Source organism: Mus caroli, unplaced genomic scaffold, assembly GCF_978045245.1.
Source record: "Mus caroli unplaced genomic scaffold, Mus_caroli_1 scaffold_2, whole genome shotgun sequence".
Lineage (NCBI taxonomy): Eukaryota > Metazoa > Chordata > Mammalia > Rodentia > Muridae > Mus > Mus caroli.
This window is the reverse complement of record NW_028227257.1, coordinates 75795551-75818597: the sequence shown is the minus strand read 5'-3', so window position 1 is coordinate 75818597 and position 23047 is coordinate 75795551. Positions and strand designations below refer to the sequence as shown.

Below are 23047 nucleotides of genomic sequence, written 5' to 3'. Positions count from 1 at the left end.
AGAAGTTTGTTGCATTTAGTTGCCATAAAGAAGAAAAAAAATCCTTTAGACCATCATTTCTCATTTATTTCGAGAATTATAAGTCATGTAAGTGGTTTTATATCTCCTATATAGCTGTATACCTCTTAATAACAGGCAGTGAAGCATAGAAATGAACCTTGAACACATCACTAATATAAAACAAGTCATTGAATAACTTAATTTCTAATTTGAATTTTATTTACTTAATTCAGTTATATCTTGGTATAGGAAAGGTTAATTTAAAAAAAACTAGTAACTAAAATTTCAAAAACTATTTTTAATTTTCCCTTGAAAGTTATCTTTGTGTAAGAAATCAACTGTAATTATATAATATAATTATATAAGAAAAGATATACATTATATTTAAATCAGTTTCATTGGTGTCTTTAAAAAGTAAAATCGGGGGCTGGAGAGATAGCTCACAAACTGACTGAATGTAACTCCTGTCCCAGGGGATCTGATACCTTATACAGATATACATATAGTCAAATAACTTGTGTACATAAAATAAAAATGTAAAAAGTCGAATCAGTTGGGGCTGGAGAGTGGTTAAGAGTGCCTGCTGGTTCTCCCAGAGGACTCAGGTTTGGTTCTTGGCACCTTTGCTGGGTGTCTGACAACTGCCTGTAACTCAAGATTTAGGGGGCTACTGCCCTCTTTGCATCCCATAGGCATCCACACTCCCATGCATATACACATAATTGAAAATAAAAGATATTTTCTTCAGATATCTGAATATGAGATATTACTAGATTAAATAATGCATAATATGAATATCTGTCAAGTATTCTGGAAAGCTGAGTTGAGATGACAACTTTAGGATCCTTTAGCAGATATTTTACCTTTGCATTAATTTTATACATCTTAAGACTTAACCTTAAGAAGATAAATTTATCTTTCCTTCTATCATCCTCTAAAGTTGTTTTAACTGGCACCTCATTTTTTATATTTACCAATGCTGGAAATGGTAAAAACAGTAACTTGTTCAGTAAGTTCAGTTAAAGAACATTTAGTCTGTGGCAGACTAGAATAATGACTCATTCATTATATTGTTAGCTGACCAGAATATAATCTAGACTTAAAATGAGGAATTATCCTGTTTTAAACTCACAGTGTAGGGATTCTTGATTATAACAGTCAAGACGGTTTTCCAGTCCAAAAATATAGTGTTCTTTTAAAGTTAACATAGTGCTGACAACTCACATCTGCTAAGCTTTGTTTTTCCAGTTTGCTAATAAAACTTCACTGAACCGCTCGTACTTAACACCAGGAAGTCTCTGGGACATGGATCTCAAGTGCTGTGTTGTTTCTTGAATGGAGGAAAGCTGGCTAATTCAGTCATAAATGCTCAGCACTACACTCACGTCTACTGCTTTCTAACCAGTCTTGTAAATTGACTGTGTCTACTGTACCATTAACTGGAGTCTGTTTTGCTGACTTTGAGTGCCTTCACCAAGTGTTTTCTTTGCCATTTACTTTATGCTGAATAAGCCAAAATTGACCAAATTTATTTTAAACAACGGTAAATCAAAACTTCTTCATATTTATCATTATTTACTAAGTATATTTATGACACCTTTTAATTCTTATTAAATTTCCAAAGATAGGTGTGTTGGATATAAGTTATGGAACAAGATACTTTTCCTCAAGGAGCTTATAGATCAGGGTTCTTTAAGTGTACCACCATGTAGCTCAGTAGAACTCGTACATGCTCGTATCTCATGCCTCTACTTCTTTCACTCCAGCTGTTTACTTCTCTGCAGAAAAGAAGAAATGGTGCTCTGCTAGAAAACGAGTAGTTGAGAGTACAGAGTAAGCAGTGGGAATGAAAGGAATAAAGAAAGGCGTGCGATCCGACCATGCACTAGTTTTACTGCGCTAGCGTAGAACCAAGCCTTTCTGTTAGTCTTCTTAAAGAGGCCTGTGGTTTGTTGCATACTGATGTTGCTTTCTCTTCCCATCTTGTTCTCTTTCCTGTTTCTGTATCTGTAATAAATATAAATAACAAAATATACAGTCACCTTAGAAAATTTAACATGCTGTAGAGCTGCATGGATGCACTGCAATTTACAAATGAAATGAAATCTAAAATCAGATTAATGTAGTTCTGATGGGCTCAACTTTTCTGCATTGTGACTTCAGGTGAGCCATGTAGACCTACACAATGGCTGTTTGTTTCTAGGTGTCTTCCCAATAGGAAAGTTTGAAATTCCAGCAGACTCATCAGTTGTTTGATCAAGTTTTCTATAATGGCTAACTCTATGCAAATTTTCTAGTACAGATTATTTCTAAATCTCATAAAACCACATGATCATCTAACCTGGGTTTCATCCTTTAAAAAAAGATTTACTTATTTTATGTAAATGAGTATGTTGTTGCTGTCTTCAGACACACCAGAAGAGGGCGTCAGATCCCATTACAGATGTTGTGAACCACCATATGGTTGCTGGAAATTGAACTCAGAACCTCTGGAAAAATGGTCAATGCTCTTAACCACTGAGCCATCTCTCAAGCCCCTCACCTTTTTTTCCCCTTAAGCTGTGGAATGTTTTGTGATGTGGGAGATAAGTATTGAAACAAATAAATCTAGAACTGGTAGACATGAAGGGAGACTTCGAAGAACTCTTGAGCCATACATGTCAGCTCCAGTTTTGATCAGAAGCTCAGCACAGCACTGCTGAGTCTGGTCAGAGCACAATTTGAAAGCTGTTAATTGGATCAAACAACTTTTTGTGGGAAGAGGGACTGAGACCTAAAAGAGGGGTAGATTATTCAGTATTGGACAATTTGTAAAAAGCATTCTCCATTTTCCCTCACTTTATTATGCATGACTGTCATAATCTGAACAAATTGTAGCCTTTACATTGTTAACAAACTCTGGTCATGGATTTGGTAATGTCAGCACATGATTGGTCCAAATCAGTCACTATCACACTCTTTCCTCGTTCTACTGTGAGGTTCAAGTGTGAGCGTGTGATCCAGTTTTGGCAAGCAAGAGGTAGTTGGAGGAAACTTTTATAAGGAGTACCAAGAGCTAGGTGTGATGGTGCACACCTACAATCCCAGTACTTGGGAGGCAGAAGGACTGTGAGTTTAAAACCAGCCTGTGCTATATTGTGAGATGGTCTTAAGAAACAACAAACTTAGTATCCCTAGTTGAGATAGTCATTATCTACTTTTGAAATTGGCCTCTTGTGACAAATTCAAAGTAACATCCCAGATGGACATGACTAGTTATTTGTAATATATACTGAGTGCCCAAATCAATAAATGCTAGAACCTGCTTTACTGTATGTTCCCCTTTATGTGATAGAGAATCTGTATTATTTGGTGGCTTAAGATGTGAAATGTAGGGGCTGGAGAGATGGCTCAGCAGTTAAGAGCACTGACTACTCTTCCAGTGGTCCTGAGTTCAAATTCCAACAACCACATGGTGGCTCACAACCATCTATAATGGGATGAGATGCCTTCTTCTGGTGTGTCTGAAGACAGCTACAGTGTACTCATATTATATAAATAAAATAAATAAATAAAAAGTTGTGAAGTTTAAGCATGAAGGACGTAATGAGCAAGTATAGAAAGATACTCAGTCAATTTTATGACACCCATGTAATGTGTGACCTATTTAAAGGTCTTTTCAAACTCTACAAAAGATTACTGTACCTCACTGACTATCCCTCCCTCCACTCTTTCAAACTTTTACTCTGTGGCCCCTGTTGTTTCTCTGTCCACAGTTTTCCTCTGGGTGAATTAGTGTTCTTTAGTGTTAGCTCTGGGGATGATTCCGTGCATCTGGTCCACATTTTCTCTAGGCTCAAGCTCTCAGAGTGCTCCTCAGTTCTCTCTCTCTCTTCTCTGTCCTCTCTTCCCTCATCTTCTTTCTCTTCCTCCCCCTCTCCTTCCTCTCTCAGCTTCCTCAGGATTTCGTTTTATTTCCCAGGCTTCTTTGAATCCCCAGGCTTAAGCTGTCATCTTACCTCAGCTACCCAAAGAACTGAACTGCCACACCTATTCTTCTGCTGTTTGTTTTAAACTGCTTGGAAGCCGTCTCTCTGATTTATTATAACATCTACGCCAACTGGTCACATTCTAGAGTTTCCACTCTCCCATTTTCTCCATACCTGAAACAGAGAAGGAAGGAAAACATCACCAATCTGAAAATGGTGACTGCGATGGATTCTATCTGGTGAAGAAAAACTAGGAGCTCTTATGGGTGCACAAAAGCTTAGGACATGTCTTTTGCTATAAGTGGGGTTTCTAGTGAGATTCCTATAACTGGGAAGGAGAAAAGCCTTAAGAAAACATTATTAATCATGTAGAAATTCTTGATTTCAATTGACTTCAGTCAGAACCCTGGATGAGGGCCTTCTTTCTGTCCCCATAGTTCTGTAATATTCCTACATTTCTGACCTGCCTCCCACTCATCATCTCTAACTGGGGTTAATACATGATAACCAGCTAACTAGTGTTTCTCTGAAGTTCCTCCACTCTTTTAAAGAAACGAATTTATTACCCTACAAGCTTAAGACAGCAGCTGTTGGTACTTGACACACAGTACTTGATAGATGTAGAAAGAAACGTTCAACTTAGTATTTCTCCTTTGCCCACCAACTAGAATCTCAGGCTATGAAACCTTTCCCTTTTGCCTATCTATATATTCAACCTTATATCCTAGTTTTCCTCTGCTTCTTGTTTTTTCTTTCCTGTACCTCTCCTATCCTTGAAATGTCCTTTAAATTTTTTACACAATTGTATTAAATGGAGTTGGAGGGAAAAAAAGACACATTGGAGTTGGTAATGGAAAAGTTTAATGGGGAGGATGTTTACATAATTGTTGACAGAGTTAAGAAAATAAGGGATGGTGAAGCATCCTACAGATAAAAGTAGAGGGAAAAATGCCAACCACAGTCACAATTGAAGGGACAGGGACTGAAACAGTGGTGTAAGCTTTAATTTTTCAAAGCCTACTTTTAACAATGGTTCTTAAACACTTTAACCTCCCTTCTAGCCCAACACCCACCAGAGGTAGTAGAAAAGAAAAGTTATTAGGACACAGGAGAAGTGGACCTGTTTAGAAAAGGTTCTTTGGAGCAAATCTCATCTGCGTTGCCAGGAAATCGGCAGTTCAGTTCACAGGATCCAACATCAGCAGCTTGATCTACTCACAAACACTTCACAAATACACCAGCAATCCCGTTCAGTAGTGTCCGGATAGCAGCAGTGGTAGTACTTACTACCTAGCAGGAACAGCCAGGCCTCAGCAGAAGGGTTAGTATCACCAGAGATGCCACAAGTTCTCGCTGTGCCTCTCTCAAGGAAGTGACCATCAGTGAAGACTTGAGACCAAGAAGCTTTGCAGAGCTAGCTATGCAAGCAAGCTGCAGTCAGTTGAGTTCTATAATACTCCCTCCAAACATCATGTGTCCTCCACAGGTCTTGCCTCACCACATATCTTGCCTCAGCACACGAGTTTGTCTTAGCAAAACTCCATGTGAGTCTGTATCAGCTGATATCACTCTGCCAATCGGCCTGAGTCCATGGCAGCCACCAGCACACCACCATAAGTTTTTTGGTGCATTTCTCCCTATGGAGTTATGATAAATGGAGTTCAACTACACAGTGTAAGGTGGACTAATACATGTGTGTCATTAGCAAAGAATCCTTCATCATGTATCCTTTCAGTGCTTGCTTTAGTAAAACATTCTTTTACCTGTGCTTCAGCAAAAATTCCTTCAGAAGTCTGCGTTAGCAAAATGTCATTTCATTTGTGTCCACTTCAAGAAAATACTCCTTCACGTGTTTGCTCCAGCAAAACACCATCTGATGCAACTGACTTTCCAAAGAAACTAGAAGTTTCCACTTCACAGTGGGACTTGGAGAGAACTGTAGCTACAGCCCAAAAGGTTGAGCTGTGAGCTCCTGAAAAGCGGGGCTGTTACTGGATTGTAGTCTATAGGGAGGCAGCTACTACACAGGTATTGCCCATAGATCTAACCCTACTGGGGTCCAAAGAACACAGGATTTCCTGTTCTCCCCAAGATCAGTGATAAGGACAGAGAGCAGTGTGGGGAGAGCATGGCAAGTAAGAATGGTCAAATGCCGTCTATGTGCCCATTCACACATTTTCTTAATTCAAGTCTGTCTTTTGTCATTCAAACTTTTATCTTGTTATGTAATTTATTTTTACTTTATGTGTGTGTACAAGTGTTTTGCTTGCAGGTGCATGTTAGTGCCTGGTGCCTGAAGAGGTCAGAGTAGGCTCTTAGAGTAGGCCCCTGCAACTGGAGTTCGGGATATTTGTGAGATGCCATAAGGATGCTGGATTGAACCCGGGTTCTTGGCATGAGCAAGTGTGCTTCACAACTGAGCTCTCTCTCTAGCTCTGTTTAGTCACTTTAATACAAACTGAGAGTCCTCATCTGCCAGACAGTGAATTGCCTGCTGCTTTTCTAAGAAAAGCCCTACTGCTAGATCCACAGGATTAACAACAGTCTTTTATGCAATGTGCATACCCAAAAGTGGTGTATGCACCTAAGACTCATTGTCCTGGATTTGGAATGGGGATTTACACAGAGCTATATGAAGCTGTGACATGTAGAACTGAGGCATTCAGTTTTGGTGGCATCCCCTCCTAGATACCACATTCTTGGGCTTCCTACTCCCTCAGTTGTCTGTACTTTCCAACATTTGCTATTGGCCTCTTATCTCATCTATGAGTGTTAGGGCTCCGTAGGACGTAGTTATTTGTTTACTTTTGTCTTTTAAAAACTTCTTTCCAAAAGGGGCCTTGATAGGTCAGTAAAATTATGTTGAGCACTCACTCTACCATGAGATCTTTTCTGCCAAGGGCTCAGTCCATAAGTTAGAAGTGTCACTTTGCAGTGAGCTGCAATTGAATGTACAGACTCATTGGTCCAGATGCTGAGAATAAGTGATGGTTAGGACATTTATATTCTCTCCTTTAAGGCCAAGGAAGCATTGTGGATGAGGGGGTGAAGTAAGTAAGAGCTAGAAGAGAGAAGGGTTGCAAACTGTGATCGGCTGAGCGTGACCGCCGTTTCAGTCATGGTCTTAGCAGGGGTAGTGGTCTGTACTGGGCCTGGGAAAGACTAAGCCTACTGTCTGCAGTCTTGGATCGGGAAGGGATTTGTGTGATCATGCTCCATCCTGTCTACGCATTGACTATTGGTGGAGTCGGGGAGAGAGACAATCATTGTGTACCCATAAGTGAGGCTACTAGGCTCCATTGCAAAGTTCCAAGTCCATGAACACACAGACTGACAAGTTAAAGTCATATGTCAAAAGACAAGACACAGATGAATGTGAAGAGGAAACTTTTGAGAAGGAGGAGGGTGACAGTTGTGAGAAGGGGCTAAGAGATGGGGCGTGTGAGACGTCACAAGGCTGTGTTCCAAATAAAAGGATGGGATCTGCAAAGAACTTTAATAATGGAGATATATATATATATATATATATATATATATATATATATATTCTACTGCTTAATGAATTATAATTTTAAAGATTTGGAAATTACCATGAAAATGTCTGGCTTTATTGAAATATGTATACTGAATTTGCTTTTTGTTTTTATGTTAAGGAACTAAAGAAAGCATCTTCAGAGTTGATTAAGTCCAAGGTCACATGTCAGCATAAGATGGAGGAAGAAAGTATAGATCTAATAATTAAAGAACAAAAATATGAAGAACTCCAAGAAAGACTCAACATGGTATTTGACTAAATGTATTCAAGTTTATAAAATTAAAACCTTACCAAAACTATGAGAACTTCAGGATTGTTGCACAAAATATAAGTTAATAGAGTAAAAATAATATATTAATATTTTTAAAATTATTATATTTTTGTCATTAGCAAAAACTTAATACAAAATTTGGTCATAACAATTTTAATCCCATTCAAATGTAGCTTCAGGTAATTTTATGGCACAGTGGTGTCTCTAAATAACTTTTTTTTGTTTGGTTGTTTTTTTTTTGAGACAGGGTTTCTCTGTGTAGCCCTGGCTGTCCTAGAACTCACTCTGTAGACCAGGCTGGCCTCGAACTCAGAAATCCACCAGCCTTTGCCTCCCAAGTGCTGGGATTAAAGGCGTGCGCCACCACAGCCCTGCTCTAAATAACTTTTAAGAGAAGAAATTTTATAGTTTTAATATTTGTTTGTACTAGCCGACACTGGGCTTTGTAATTCACTGGAGGCAATGTCTCAACATAAACATAGCAATTGAATATAGAATTTACTGAATTTTACATTATAACTTTAAAATTCTTCAATTTTAAGGAATTAGAATTAAATAAGAAAATTAATGAAGAGATTACGCACATTCAAGAAGAAAAGCAGGTAAGCTAGTCATCACATATTTTGGAAGTCAGTTAATATTTTAAAAAACAGTATTGGGAAGTAGACATGGAATGATATGTACCTAGGTGTGGAGTAGGCATTCAGCTAACATGTACCGAGTGGAGTGTTTATGTCTTTCTAATCAGTTGAATGTAAACTTCTGCTTTGTCATTTTAAAAGATTTTATTTATTGCTTTATTTGAGACAAAGCTTCATTATGTAGCCCAGGTTGCCTTAGAACTGGTTATATAGATCATATTTGACCTTTTTTTATTATTAGATATTTTATTCATTTATATTTCAAATGCTATTACAAAAGTCTCCTATACCCTCCCCCTGCCCTGCTCCCCAACCCACCCGCTCCTGCTTCCTGGCCCTGGCATTCCCCTGTACTGGGTCATATGATCTTCACAGATCATATTTGACCTTGAACTCACAGAATCCCACCTGCTTCTATCTCCTGGATTAAAAAGTGTGTGCTTTTACATCTATTTTTTTTGTGTGTATATATCTTAGTATGTGCATTTGTATGTATGTACTCATATGCATGCTCATATATCTCTATACAAAGAGGCCAGAACTCTTCAATCCCTCAGAGTTACAGATGCTTGCAAAACGCCTGACTTTTTAAACAGATGCTGGAGCCTAAGTCTGGTCCTCATGATTGTATAGCAAGCACTCTTAATTGCTGGGCCATTTTTCCTAGTCATGGTCTCAGCACAGGATGGCTTGCAGTTGACTATGTAGACCATGATGGCCTCAAATTCATTGGCAATCCTCCTGTCTCAGCCCCCCAAGTGCCGAGATTATAGGCATCATCAGCCACATATTCCCTAGCTAAATTTCTGTTTTTTGAGAAGTTACTTGTTAGACCAGTAGTAACTTAGCAGATAATTACTGAAAATGTGTGTGTATACACACCACACACAAACACAATACACCATGTGTTATTTTAGAACAGTTTATTCTCATTTGAATCTATTCTTGTATTTAAAGAAATACAATTGTTTTAAAAATAGATTTATCTTATGTATATGAATGTTTTGCCTGAATATATCCATATGCACCATGTTTGTGCCTGGTGCCTATGGAAGCCAGAAGAGGGCATTGGATCTGCTGGAACTAAAGTTACAGATGGTTGTGAACTACCATGTGAGTGCTGGGAACCGAACCTGGGTCCTCTGCAATAGCAACAAGTTCTCTAAACTTCCAGGCTGTCTCTTCAGCCCCTCTTCTTCTGTACTGTCTTTTCTTTTTCTTTCTTTACCTCCATGTGATTGGTGATGGAGTCATTTTATAATATTATAGTTCATGCAACATTTTACTAGTGATAGATTCCTAACCTGTGGGTGAGTAAGGTAACAGGTTTATTTCAGTTTTGAATTTTTTACCTTGTTCAGTAATGTCTTAGAATCTGTGGCCCATTTCAGAAACTAAATTTACAAGTTAAGGGACTTTTAGAAATAATACTTGATAGAAATTTGTGTAGCAGTAATCATTTTAGATAGTAAATTATAAACATACTATTAGTTTAATATATAGTATGAAAATTAAGTTATAACAATAGTAGCTTAAAACCAGAAATATATTTGAAGAACAAACTTAGAAACATGATTTATTTTTATGTTTTTGAAGGATATCATCATTTCTTTTCAACATATGCAGCAACTACTTCAGCAAGAAACTCAGGCGAATACTGAAATCAATGCAGAATTGAAGGTGCTAAGAGAAAATAATCAGGTTATATACATATATTTAATATTTATTTTTATGTAAATTCTATCTAATATAATGTTTAGTTGCATTTAAGTATCTTGTTCTGTCATTTAATTTTAAAAGTTAAGATGCTAGATTCCTTCATTAATATAGTAGAAAGTTTGTCAAGTAGCACATTCAAAAAGAAAATATTATCATTTATCATCACCATCATTTTATAAAACAGAACATTAAAAACATATGTATTTTAAAGATATAATCTCAGGACAAAGGACAGGTCATTATAAGAAAAGTCATGTAGTGACATTTGGCTGTGGACATGGATCGGTGCTTAGCTGCAGACTGATGTCTAAGAACCACTGATATATAGTATAACAAAATATTCGTGCTGAGCTGTTGCCAAGGATTACACTGTTTAGATATGGCAAGTGTTTTCGTGAGGAGCATTCTGATTCCACCTGCACTAAAAGGGATCATTGCTCTTGGTAATGGTTGGTAGGTTTCAGTGCTCCGCAGTTATGCTGTCATCTGTCTTAAGCTTTTAGATGTGAAGTTAGAAAGAACATAGACACCTAAATTCTATTTGTAAGTTTAGTTATGTTCCTACAGTCATAGTATTAAGAGTAATCTTTATATTTTACTCTTGTTGTTGTTGTATTATTACTGTATTAACTAGAACATTTTATTGGTTTTTGAAAATTAAAGGATTTAGCAAATGATTTGTTTGACCTCTGACAATATCTATTTTTTACAATGTTTTTCATATTTGTTAATTCAGAATTGTTGGAAATAATAACATATTTTCATGTATGTTTATATTATGTACAAGTTTATATTCCTGATAAATATAAACTTCATAAAGACAGTAACATTGTAACTGAAGGATCATAAACACAGGAGATCGTGTCAGGCATGCAGTAGGACTTTGTTAAGTGTTATTATGTGAATGAATTGTGTGGCATGAGTAAACTAGGGCTCTTCCCAAGTTCGAGACTACCTGGTTATGGCTTCCAGCTTAAGATGATTAACTTACCCTACATTCATTTCTGCCACCTTTTGAAACTGCTGTAAAATGGTGATAAATCCACAAGAACATGGAAATGATGAAAAAAAACCATAAAAGGCTAAGCTTTAAAATTGAACAAGATGGACAATGAGCAGAAAAGGGAAATAGAAACCTAATCAAAGCAGAAATGAGGCTTGTGATGTAATTGAGTGGTAGGATCCTTGCCTAGCATTGTAAGTTTTATGTCAGATTGATACATGCTAGAGTCATTTTGGACAAGGGAACTTCAGCTGAGAACATGTCTCCACTAGACTGGCCTGTGGACAAGCCTGTAGTGCATTTTCTTAATTTATTGATGTGAGAGAGCCCAGCTCATTGTGGGCAGTGCCACCCCCTCAACTGTTTGTCCTGGATGCTATAAGAAAGCTGGCTGAGTAAGCCATGAGGAGCAAGCAACTAAGCAGTATTCCTTCATCGCCTCTGCATCAGTTCCTACCTTCAGGTTCCTGCCGTGTTTGAGCTCCTGCTCTGACTTCATGGATGATGAGTTGTGAAATGGAACTTCAAAATAAGCCATTTCCTCCCCAAGTTGGTTTTGATCATGGTTTCTCACAGGAATAGAAAGCCTAAGACAGGGAGACACTGGAGTATATCTCCACACCACTGAACAAACAAAACTAAACCCAGAAATGGTCAGGAATTATAGTATCCTGTGTCTTTAGAAGTGGGATATGCAGTTGAGAAATCCAGATGAGAACATCTGTGTAAGGATCTATTGCAACCCCAGATTCCTCCTTCTCCCCCACAGGAGTTGGTTATCTCCACTTGGAGGTGTATGGTTGGAATTTGAGAGAGAGATGAGGTTGAAAGGGATCTAGTAATATGCTGGAGCACCCTTATAATTAGGAAATTGGTTGTCAAAATAGCAGTGGCCTGAAATTAATAATGTCTCTAACAGAAATGGCAACTATTGCAAATTAATTCTTCTTTCTCCTCTTCCCCCTTTCCATCAACCCAACTGCACTTTCTACCCACTCTCTCCCCTCCCCCTTTCTTTCCTTCTTCTCCCCTCCTTCTCTTCATCTTTCCTCCCTTTCTCTTTCCTCTATTTATCAGTACACTACTGGAAACATTATAGTGAAGTTCTCCCAGTTACAGGACCACTATTCTAATTCCCAGGAAAGTGAATGGCAGATTCCTTTCTGAGGAAACTAACATTCCCCAAGGGACGAGATCAGTTTCTTCAATTAATGTTTTCTAAAAGAAATAGCTAAGCCAGAACTCCCTACAGTGAAGGCTAGCTAGTGTTTGGCCATATTGTTAATACCTTATTCTTAAGTACAAATACATTACTAAGGATTACTGGACATTTGAAGAAAATCTCTCATGCGAAAAGCAGACAAAAATAGCAGTCTAAAAACATGTAAAACCAAGACTGCTTAAAGGAAATATGCTTACTAATCCACAGGACAAGAATTAGAAATCCATAAACACAGAATTAGAGAAACTCTACTAAAAGCATGAGTGTAAACAAAGGTTGTAAGATAATGTTGAGATAGTTGTTTAGAAAGTAGAATCAATAGATGTGTGGGTAAAACTGGGAGTTAGCTCAGGTGGTCAAGTGCTTGTCATGCAAGCATGAGGACCCAAGTTAAATACCCTGCAACCAGTAAGAACCCAGCTGAGGTGCTGTGAGCTTCCCAGTGCTGAGAGGCAGAGACAGGCAGATGCCTGTGGCTCACTGGCAGGCAAGCCAGGCTATATGGTTGATGCTCTAGTTTAATGAGAGATGCTCTTTCAAAACAAAACAACAAACCCAAAAAGCAAAAAACCTCTACTGAGCCTGAAGAATGATATCTGGAGTTGACCCACACACATGCACACAAGGGAAGAAGATGGAAATTAGAGAAAAAGAATTAGAGACTCAGTCTAAGCAGTCTAGTATGTTTCAGAGAAAGGGAGAGAACCAAGAAGAAGGAAAAAGAATGATCAAAGAAACAATACAAAAAGTTTTCACTGGCCTGAGGGATATGAGTTTATTTTGCCTCGCATCAGTGTGTATCATTGTAAAATATTCACTACACATAAAAAAACTTTTAAAACTGCAGAAAAGTGTGGCTTGCAAAGAATTAGGAGTGAGAATAACACATTGGCCTTAGCTTTCTCATTGACAAAACTGGAGGGTAGGAAAAAAAAAAATAGAGGGCTAGAGAGATGGCTCAGTGGTTAAGAGCACTGACTGCTCTCCCGGAGGTCCTGAGTTCAAATCCCAGTAACCACATGGTGGCTCACAACCATCTGTAATGGGATCTGATGCCCTCTTCTGGTGTGTCTGAAGACAGCTACAGTATACTTACATATAATAAATAAATAAATCTTTAAAAAAAGAAAAAAACCAGAGTTGTATCTGCAGAGTTTGGGAAGAAATCGCCAAAATAGAGTTTTGCTGCTCTCAGCTAATCTAATTTCTCAGGAGTCATATGGGGCGTCAGAAACACTTACCATCCATGCCTGCTTAATTATGATAGAACAGTACCCAGAAAAGGAAGGAAAGGAAGGAAGTGGTAACCATGAGATCTAGGCGACAGGGGACTGCAGGAGAAGAGGGAATCCTTACTATTAACCTGGCGTATGCAGTCAACTGAGAATAATAAAGCAAGTTGTAATGGAAGGGCTCCAAAGACCCGAAACAGAATGCCTGAAGGGAGCCATCTTTTTTAGATAGGCATGAACCAGAAGGAATTGATAAAACACCTGATACACACTCTTTTAAGAACATGATGCTGTTAGTCATTTATCGTTAATGTGACTGTGGTATGTTCTCTCATCTAAGCATTGATCTACTTTGTAAAATAGAGTATACTGTCCATAAAAATAGATACTATAAAAAGATAATAAGATGTTAAAATACTGTGTCTATTAAATTTTAGACCATATTTTAAAACTGCCTAGTTATTATACATAACCATGGGTTAAGGAAATGTGTAGTATGTGAAAGTGTTCACATTATCCTGAAATAGGGCAATCAGAATTGGTATTCATTTAGATATTTCAAAGTGCAGAACTCCTGTTGAGACAGAGGAGAATGTTCTTATCATAAGTTACAAAATGCTTTTGTTAGATGTGTTGCCCGAATTTCACAGATATATTTACACATTGATATTCTACATAAGTCTACAGCCATACCACCCTGAACATGCCCAATTGCATCTAAAATTTTAGATGTAACTAAGAACTCTTTAGAAAGAATGTTCTTAAGACTTTAAATGAGATGAATTTATATTAATATTATAGTATAATATGTTATGTAGTATAATTATATTATAGTATGGAAAGTGAACAAGAGATAGTTTTAAAACAGCAAATTACAGAACAGTTAAATATGTGTGACAAGGTTCTCAGATGTATGAGAAAGACGTTTTGTGGGCTTTTCTGCAGTGAGTAATCTGATTACAGAAATATATAAGGTGCTAGCTCTGGGGAAGAGAACTCAGGTCACTTCTACCTTTCCCTTTTATATTATTTTGTGTGGTTGGGAATTTTTACCAAGTGTACCTGGCTTTTACAAATGAATTAAATGATAAACAAATGAATTAAAATCATAGATGTATTAGATATATAGATACCTTTTTTTTCAGTTTGAAATACAAGTAGATAGAAAAGAAACCTAATAAATGAGAGATAGTGATTCTTAGGTCCAAAATCCCAGTCTTAGAAAATACTTGGCAATTTTCTTTTAATTCTTAAAAAAGTTTTTCTTTGAAACAATGGCATAGAGTGATTCTCTAACATTAATTCAATGAAGTAACTAAATGATGTGTTAAATAAGTTAGGCCAAAAAGTATTAATTTGAAGTTAGAATCATTTTTTAAAGATTTTCTAGCCAGTTAACTTCTAAGATAAACAGATAAAAACGCCCTATGGTAGTTAACATCTTAGAAGGTTAGGCTACAGTTCATGCTTTTCAACGCTGTACTTTATATTACTTTTTCAGTACATTAAAACTTATGCAGTGAAACTGAATAATGGCAATGTTTTTATACCCTTTTATAGCCGTTTCTTCATCATAGCCTCCCCCTATTTCTTGTTAGCTAAACTCTAAGCACCTTTCTGTTAATTTATGAAAATTATTGTTGAGGTAGCACATTATCACTGATCTGTATGGCACTTTCAGCATGTTCCACGTAAAGGTCTGAGCAACATAAAACACATCAAAATTCATTAATGTGGTATTGATTATTTTTTGGATAATTAATTTTATTGCAGACCCTTGAAAGAGATAATGAGCTGCAAAGGGAGAAGGTAAAAGAAAATGAAGAAAAGTTCCTTAGTCTTGAGAAGGAGCATGAGCGAGCACTAGGAACTTGGAAGAAACATGTACGTTTATTAAATTATCAAATATTTAAGTATTTTAAATATTTACAGACATTTAAAATGATTATTGAATGTTAAGAAAATACTGCAAAATTGGTAAGTTAGACACATTTTTTTTCCTGCAATCATATTTCCCCCAAAGTGAGTATATTTTTAAAAACTAAATTTAATACAATTCCCTCTGATGTTTTCATTCATGGAAGACTATATGCATATGTATTTTATATATAAATATAAAGCCAATGTGACGATATAGAATAGCTATTAATATGTGACGAAGAAATTAATTTTGTGTTTTAATAAAATGATTCAGTGTATCTTAGTGGCTTAGAATGTGTAAGCCATGGCAGGTGAGCAAAGCCCCAAGAGTTCTGTTGAGCTGTGTCAGAGCCATGGCAGAACGCGTGCAGCAGTTGGTTACTGTGTACTAATTATGAGATAATATACTGTAAATAGCTACTTCCTTTGTCACATTTACTTCTTTTACACTAAATGCTAATTTTGATAAAATGTGTAAAACAATTGTAGAAAATGACATAAATTAAAGTTGCAACGCAAAATTTCACTTCAAGAATGATGGATCACAAAATTGCCTTTTCTTAGTATCAATTTTCATTGCCTTTTTAGTTCCTTAGAAAGGAATTCAAACTGTTGTATCTCAAGCCATGACATAGAGAAAGCATGGCTTTACTCACTCTTCAATAAAAGAATTAACACCTCAAAGAAAAGGCTGCCTGAGGTGCTGGGCCCATGTCAAGTTGCTCAATGTTTTTGTTCTGTAGCTCCTCCCACTCCTTTTTGAGGACATTTACAAAAGAAGGCAAGCTGCTTGGAAGGTCTGGACATGAGGGAAAGGGCATGAGGACAAGGCTAGTGGTGGGGAGTGCTAGAGGCTCAGGTTACTCTGTCCCCCTGGATGGGACCCCAGAGTATCTCTTCAAAGGGCCCCTAGGTTTTCCCCAGCTCCCATCCTCTCCTCCGGCCATGGTGATGGCAGAGGCAGAAGAAAACTTTGAGCCCAGTTCTCACAGGAAAGGAAAGCTCTCATGGGCTTTGCAGAGAAGGTTCCACCTACGCTCATACATTGTCTTTACCATGTGCTAGGATATTCCATCAGTGGGACAAAAAAAAAAAGTAAAATACTTGAATGAGCTTGTATTATAACATTAATATTATTGAGAGTGTCTGCTTCCCAGGCTGAAGTGATTCATTCATTATTCTGGTCCTGCTCTAGTCCTTTGTAATTGGTGGTAATTATTATGCTTTTCTTTTTAATACAAAAAAAGTATAAAAATAAAAGCTTGAAGAGGCAAAACAAAAAACCAAAAAAAACCAAAAAACAAAAACAAATGAACACACTAGAAGGTTTCTATGGGTTTACAAAACTATATTTTAGAAACATATATTCTAATTTAGACTACTGTACTAATTATATTATTTCCTTTATTGTACTAATATATTTGAACAAAAGTTTTTAAACATTTTCTGCAGATGATTTTATTTGATTTCTGCTATAGAAAATTCAATTTATTTGTAACGATTAGGTTTTTCTAATTCATATTTTTGAGAGATCAACTTGGTCATTAATGGTTTTGATATGCATTACTCAAATCTAAAGAAAAATATCCCATATTTATATCACAGTACTAAAAATTGGTTAATAATATCCACCACGAAAATATATCATCAAGCAACAAGTACAGTAAGCTCAGTTGCTCTGCCCTGCATCTGACTCCCTTCTCATACAGTCTTTAAGAGGCTTGGAAGCAGTGCTTTGAGGATTAAAGCTGAAAAGTAGAAAGGAGCTGCAAACTAAATATAACAAGCATGGTACAAACACATCACTTAAGCAAAACAAACTAACAGCCATTTTCTCTTCTTGTTGAGAATACAACAATGGCCAACTTCCAAGTGGGGAAAAAGATGAAGATTGGAGAAAATGGTGCTGGAGATATTAGATATTTTAGATATTAGATATATTAGATATTTTCTTCATTTACATTTCAAATGCTATCCCGAAAGCCCCCTATACCCCCCTTCTGCGCATCCTGCTCCCTTACCCACCCACTCCCACTTCTTGGCCCTGGTGTTCCCCTGTACTGGGGCATATAAAGTTTGCAAGACCTAGGGGCCTCTCTTCCCAATGATGGCCGACTAGGCCATCTTCTGCTACATATGCAGCTAGAGACTCGAGTTCTGGGGGGGGGGGGGTACTGGTTAGTTCATATTGTTGTTCCACCTATAGGGTTGCAGACCCCTTCAGCTCCTTGGGTACTTTCTCTAGCTCCTCCATTGGGGGCCCTGTGTTCCATCCTATAGATGACTGTGAGCATCCACTTCTGTATTTGCCAGGCACTGGCATAGCCTCATACAAGACAGCTATATCAGGGTCCCTTCAGCAAAACCTTGCTGGCATATGCAATAGTGTCTGGGTTTGGTGGCTGATTATGGGATGGATCCCTGGATGGGGTAGTCTCTGGATAGTCCATCCTTTCGTCTTAGCTCTAAACTTTGTCTCTGTAACTCCTTTCATGGTTATTTTGTTCCCTATTCTAAGGAGGAATGAAGTATCCACACGTTGGTCTTCCTTCTTCTTGATTTTCTTGTGTTTTGCAAATTGTATCTTGGGTATTCTATGTTTCTGGGCTAATATCCACTTATCAGTGAGTGCATATCTAGTGACTTCTTTTGTGATTGGGTTACCTCACTAAGGATGATATCCTCCAGATGCATCCTTTTGCCCAAGAATTTCATAAATTCATTGTTTTTAATAGCTGAGTAGTACTCCATTGTGTAAATGTACCACATTTTCTGTATCCATTCCTCTATTGAGGGACATTTGGGTTCTTTCCAGCTTCTGGCCATTATAAATAAGGCTGCTATGAACATAGTGGAGCATGTGTCCTTATTACCAGTTGGAACATCTTCTGGGTATATGGTGGCACATCTCTTGAGTCATCTTGCCGGGGACCCAGGTGTAGTTTCCAGCACCCACATGGGGACGTGAACAGCCGCCTGTGACTCCAGGGTTGCTGATGACCAATTCTTGCTTCCATGAGCACACACAGGCACACACATGCACACAGAGACACATGCAAACACCTAAACGACACATTTTTTTCTTAGAAAAAAGAAAGGCACTTTTATTGGTGAAGTTATAATTTGCAAGTGTAAATAAAATGGTTTGATCATATGATTTTAAGATTCTGCAGTCATAAACTATAATAATTTTGTGGTACTAAGCAGAATATGGTTGAGTAGCAAAAAGCCAGTTTGGTTTTTTAAGGATATTCTTAAATGGAGATCAGACCTATATAGTCTATGTGTCTATCTCTTTGTTATCACATGTGAGATCTATGGGAAAAAAATCCCCAAAGAAAGTGATTGCGGGCTGCACAGGCAGTGGATGCCCAGTTTCCAGATGTAAATGTGAGCTGCCAATGTCCATTGTGGTACTGAGCCTTCCATACCTCCAGCTGGCTCAGCTAGACTGCACATGCAGTGTGTGGCGATGGAGATTTGATCAGCACAGGTGTAGCTTTTGTAGGATTTTTTGACTAGAAGTAAATCTTATTTGTAAGGAGGCATTTAGCAGCGTTGGCCCTAGGTTTAGCTTGTATTTTTAGCTTGACCACTCTTTTCTACCTGTACTGAGTTGTGCAAGTTATTTAACCTTTCTAAGCCTCACATTTTTCAAAAAGTATAATTATACAATCATGTTTGTTAAGTACTTGTCACTATTTACAATGTTATTTCTTAATAAGAGTAGTTAATTTTGTTATTTTTACTTTTTTTTTAAGATTTATTTATTTTATGTATGTGAGTGCACTGTAGCTGTACAGATGGTTGTGAGCCTTCATGTGGTTGTTGGGAATTGAATTTTTAAGACCTCTGTCCTGCTCACTCTGGTCAACTCTGCTTGCTCCGGCCCAAAGATTTATTTATTATTATATGTGAGTACACTGTAGCTGGCTTCAGACACACCAGAAGAGGGCGTCAGATCTCATTACGGGTGGTTGTGAGCCACCATGTGGTTGCTGGGATTTGAACTCAGGACCTTTGGAAGAGCAGTCAGTGCTCTTACCTGCTGAGCCATCTCGCCAGCCCTATTTTTACTTTTTTATAAAACAATGTTTTCAGGCAAAGTTTAAATACTTGCTCATTTTGGTTTAATTTTATTCTAGGTTGAAGAGCTTAGTGGAGAAATGAATGGGATTAAAAATGAGTTGTCATCACTTAAGGAAACTCATGCTAAGTTGCAAGAACATTACAACAAATTATGTGAACAGAAAAAAAATGAGGAATGTAAGAAGTTTCAGGTAAAATTTAAATATGTTTTGGAGTATTAACTGTTAAATTATGACCATTGCTAGTGAATTTTTACTGCTTTATAAGTTGCTCAGATTTTAACGAGTTAGTACAGCCATATTGTCTGCTATACATTTTTATTAGGTGTTTCTGTGGAGATTAACATAAAGCTCCAGTCTCTTAAATATGGATTTTTAATTGCCCCAGGATCACATTTGTTGAAAACCCTTTCTTAGCCAGTATGGTAGGGCACACCTTTAATCCCAGCACTCAGGAGGTAGAGGCAGGCAGATCTCTGAGTTTGAGGCCAGCCTGGTTTACAAAGCAAGTTTCAGGACAGCCAGAACTATGCATAGAGAGTCTCTATCTCAAAAAAGAAAGAAAGGAAGGAAGGAAGGAAGGAAGGAAGGAAGGAAGGAAGGAAGGAAGGAAGGAAGGAAGGAAGGAAGGAAGGAAGAAAAAGAAAGGGATAGAAGAGAAAAAGAAAACACTGTTCTTTCTTCTACTGTAGCTTGAGATATTATTCTTCGGTAGTTCTATTTCTGGACTCTGTGTGTTGGTCCTGAATTTATCAGACATAGAAACTGATACCAGTAACACAATGTCTATATCAGTGCAGCTCTTAAACATCTGAACATTGAGTAGAGGTTCTTCAGTTTCGTTGTTTTATTTTTAGTTCCTTTTTGCTATTATAGATTTCTGACATTTCCATTTCACTTTTAGAATTTATCAGTTTCTAAAACAGAGTTCCACTGTTTCCATTGAGATTGTGTTAGTTTTTGCCAGTTTGACAAAAACTAGTGTCATCAGGATCAGGAAGCTTCAATTGAAACCTGTGGTCATGTCTTGATTAATGACTGAGGAAGTAGGCAGTGCCCACCTGGGCAGGTTGTCGTGGGTTGGATAAGAAAGGCAGCTGAGGAAGCCAGCCAGTGAGCATTCCTTAGTGTTCTCTACTTCAGTTCCTGCCTCCAGGTTCCTTCCTTGAGTTTCTGCCTCAATTTCCTTCAATATGTACTGTGGCCTAAAATTCCTATGACATAAGCTTTTCTTCCCCTAAGTTAGTCTTGGCCAACCACAGAGATGCAAATGAGGACACTGAGTGCTTCTTCCGGAAACTGTTGTCATGGGATATGCCCCTGATTTGTTTCTTAGGTAGTTCATAGGTATATAGACAAGCTGTTGTTTTTGCTGGATTTGCTTATGAGATCTGAAACTATTCAGGGAGAATCTTTGTGTTTTTTCTCAGTATAGTGTTACATCACCTACAAGCATGGATAATTTAACTCCTTCCTTTTCCTATTTGTGCCCCTCTCCCTGTCTTATTGTATTACTCGAGGACATGTTTTCAGTTTCAATCAGGATAGCTCTACAGCCTTTCTATAGTGTTCAGGTACAATCCTTTGTGCTTAGTTTTTTCAGGGCTTTTATGAAGGACGTTGAATTTACCCAAAAGTCTTTTCTCCATTTATTTAGATGATCCTATGATTTTTATACTTGACTGTTTGTTGAGCCATTCACTGGTGTGTATGAATAGCATTCTTGTGTTTCCAGGATCCACCTCAGTTGACCTTGGTGTATAATCTCTGTGCAGTATGTTGTTGCGTTCCATGCCAGGTGGGTCTGACTGCCATCTTTACTGCAGTGTGTATTTCCCACTGTTCTTTACACCGTGACTGCATATTGGGGTTTGGCATTATGTTCTGAATAACCAGTCTTCTTTGAGTGACTGATGAAATTCAGCAGGGAGTCTGTCTAGTGTTGGACATTTTGTTGTTCAATGCTGGAGAGGTTTTTAAATTATTTAAATTTCACTGTGTGTTTTGATTTGCTTAGGGTTTTCTTGTATCTTTTTGGTACAATTTTCTTTTTGTTTTGTTTTTTGTTTTTCTTACTTTTTTAAAAGGCATTTTTTATTAGATATTTTCTTCATTGACATTTCAAATGCTATCCCCAAAGCTCCCTATACCCTCCCCCTGCCCTGCTCCTCAACCCACCCACTCCTGCTTCCTGGCCCTGGCATTCCCCTGTACTGGGGCATATGATCTTCGAGATACCAAGGGCCTCTCCTCCCATTGATGGCCGACTAGGCCATCCTCTACTACATATGCAACTAGAGACACAGCTCTGGGGGGTACTGGTTAGTTCATATTGTTGTTCCTCCTATAGTGTTGTAGATCCCTTTAGCTCCTTGGGTACTTTCTCTAGCTCCTTCATTAGGAGTCTTGTGTTCCATCCAATAGATGACTGTGAGCATCCACTTCTGTATTTGCCAGGCATTGACATAGCCTCACAAGAGAGAGCTATGTCAGCGTCCTGTCAGCAAAATCTTTCTGGCATATGCAATAGTGTCTGGGTTTGGTGGTTGTACATGGGATGGATCCCTGGGTAGGGCAGTCTCTGGATGGTCTTTCCTTCTGTCTCACCTCCGAACTTTGTCTCTGTAACTCCTTCCATGAATATTTTGTTCCCCATTCTAAGAAGGAGCAAAGTGTCCACAGTTTGGTCTTCCTTCTTCTTGAGTTTCATGTGTTTTGCAAATTGTATCTTGGATATTCTAAGTTTCTGGGCTAATATCCCCTTATCAGTAAGTGCATATCATGTGTGTTCTTTTGTGATTGGGTTACCTCACTCAGGATGATATCCTCCAGATCCATCCATTTGCTTAAGAATTTCATGAATTCATTGTTTTTAATAGCTATGTAGTACTCTATTGTGTTAATGTACCACATTTTCTGTATCCATTGCTCTGTTGAGGGACATCTGGGTTCTTTCTAGCTTCTGGCTATTATAAATAAGGCTGCTATGAACATAAAGGACACATGCTCCACTATGTTTTTTGTTTTTCAAGACAGGGTTTCTCTGTGTAGCCCTGGCTGTCCTGGAACTCACTCTGTAGACCAGGCTGGCCTCAAACTCAGAAATCTGCCTGCCTATGCCTCCCAAGTACTGGTATCAAAGGCGTGCGCCACCACTGCCCAGCTCTGAATTCAATTTTAATAAGTCTTATTTGTCTAGAAATGTTCATTTATTCTTTATTTTTTAAGTGTATTAGATTATAAACTTTTAAGATAGCCCCTAATGATGATCTGAATTTCAGGGATACCTGCTCTGTCCATTTTCATTCTTGATAGTGGGAATTCAAGTCTTTTTTTTTTCTTGATCAGTTTGGTTAGAGTATTTTCCATTTTTCCCCCTTTTCAGAGAACTGGGCTTCCTTGGTTTCCTGTGTGTTCTTTTCCCTCTCTACTTGCTGTTTTGATGCTG

The 23047-nt window shown here is 37.8% G+C and overlaps 1 protein-coding gene across 1 annotated transcript in view; it reads left to right on the top strand.

The window, feature by feature from the left end:
• Ccdc73 (coiled-coil domain containing 73) overlaps nucleotides 1-23047 on the top strand; it is a 111697-nt gene that overhangs the window by 76442 nt on the left and 12208 nt on the right. Inside the window, exons 10-14 of the mRNA XM_085834605.1 lie at nucleotides 7622-7750; nucleotides 8317-8376; nucleotides 10012-10116; nucleotides 15365-15475; nucleotides 19657-19791. Coding sequence (XP_085690731.1) covers nucleotides 7622-7750; nucleotides 8317-8376; nucleotides 10012-10116; nucleotides 15365-15475; nucleotides 19657-19791 — 540 coding nt within the window. The remainder of the gene's footprint in view (nucleotides 1-7621; nucleotides 7751-8316; nucleotides 8377-10011; nucleotides 10117-15364; nucleotides 15476-19656; nucleotides 19792-23047) is intronic.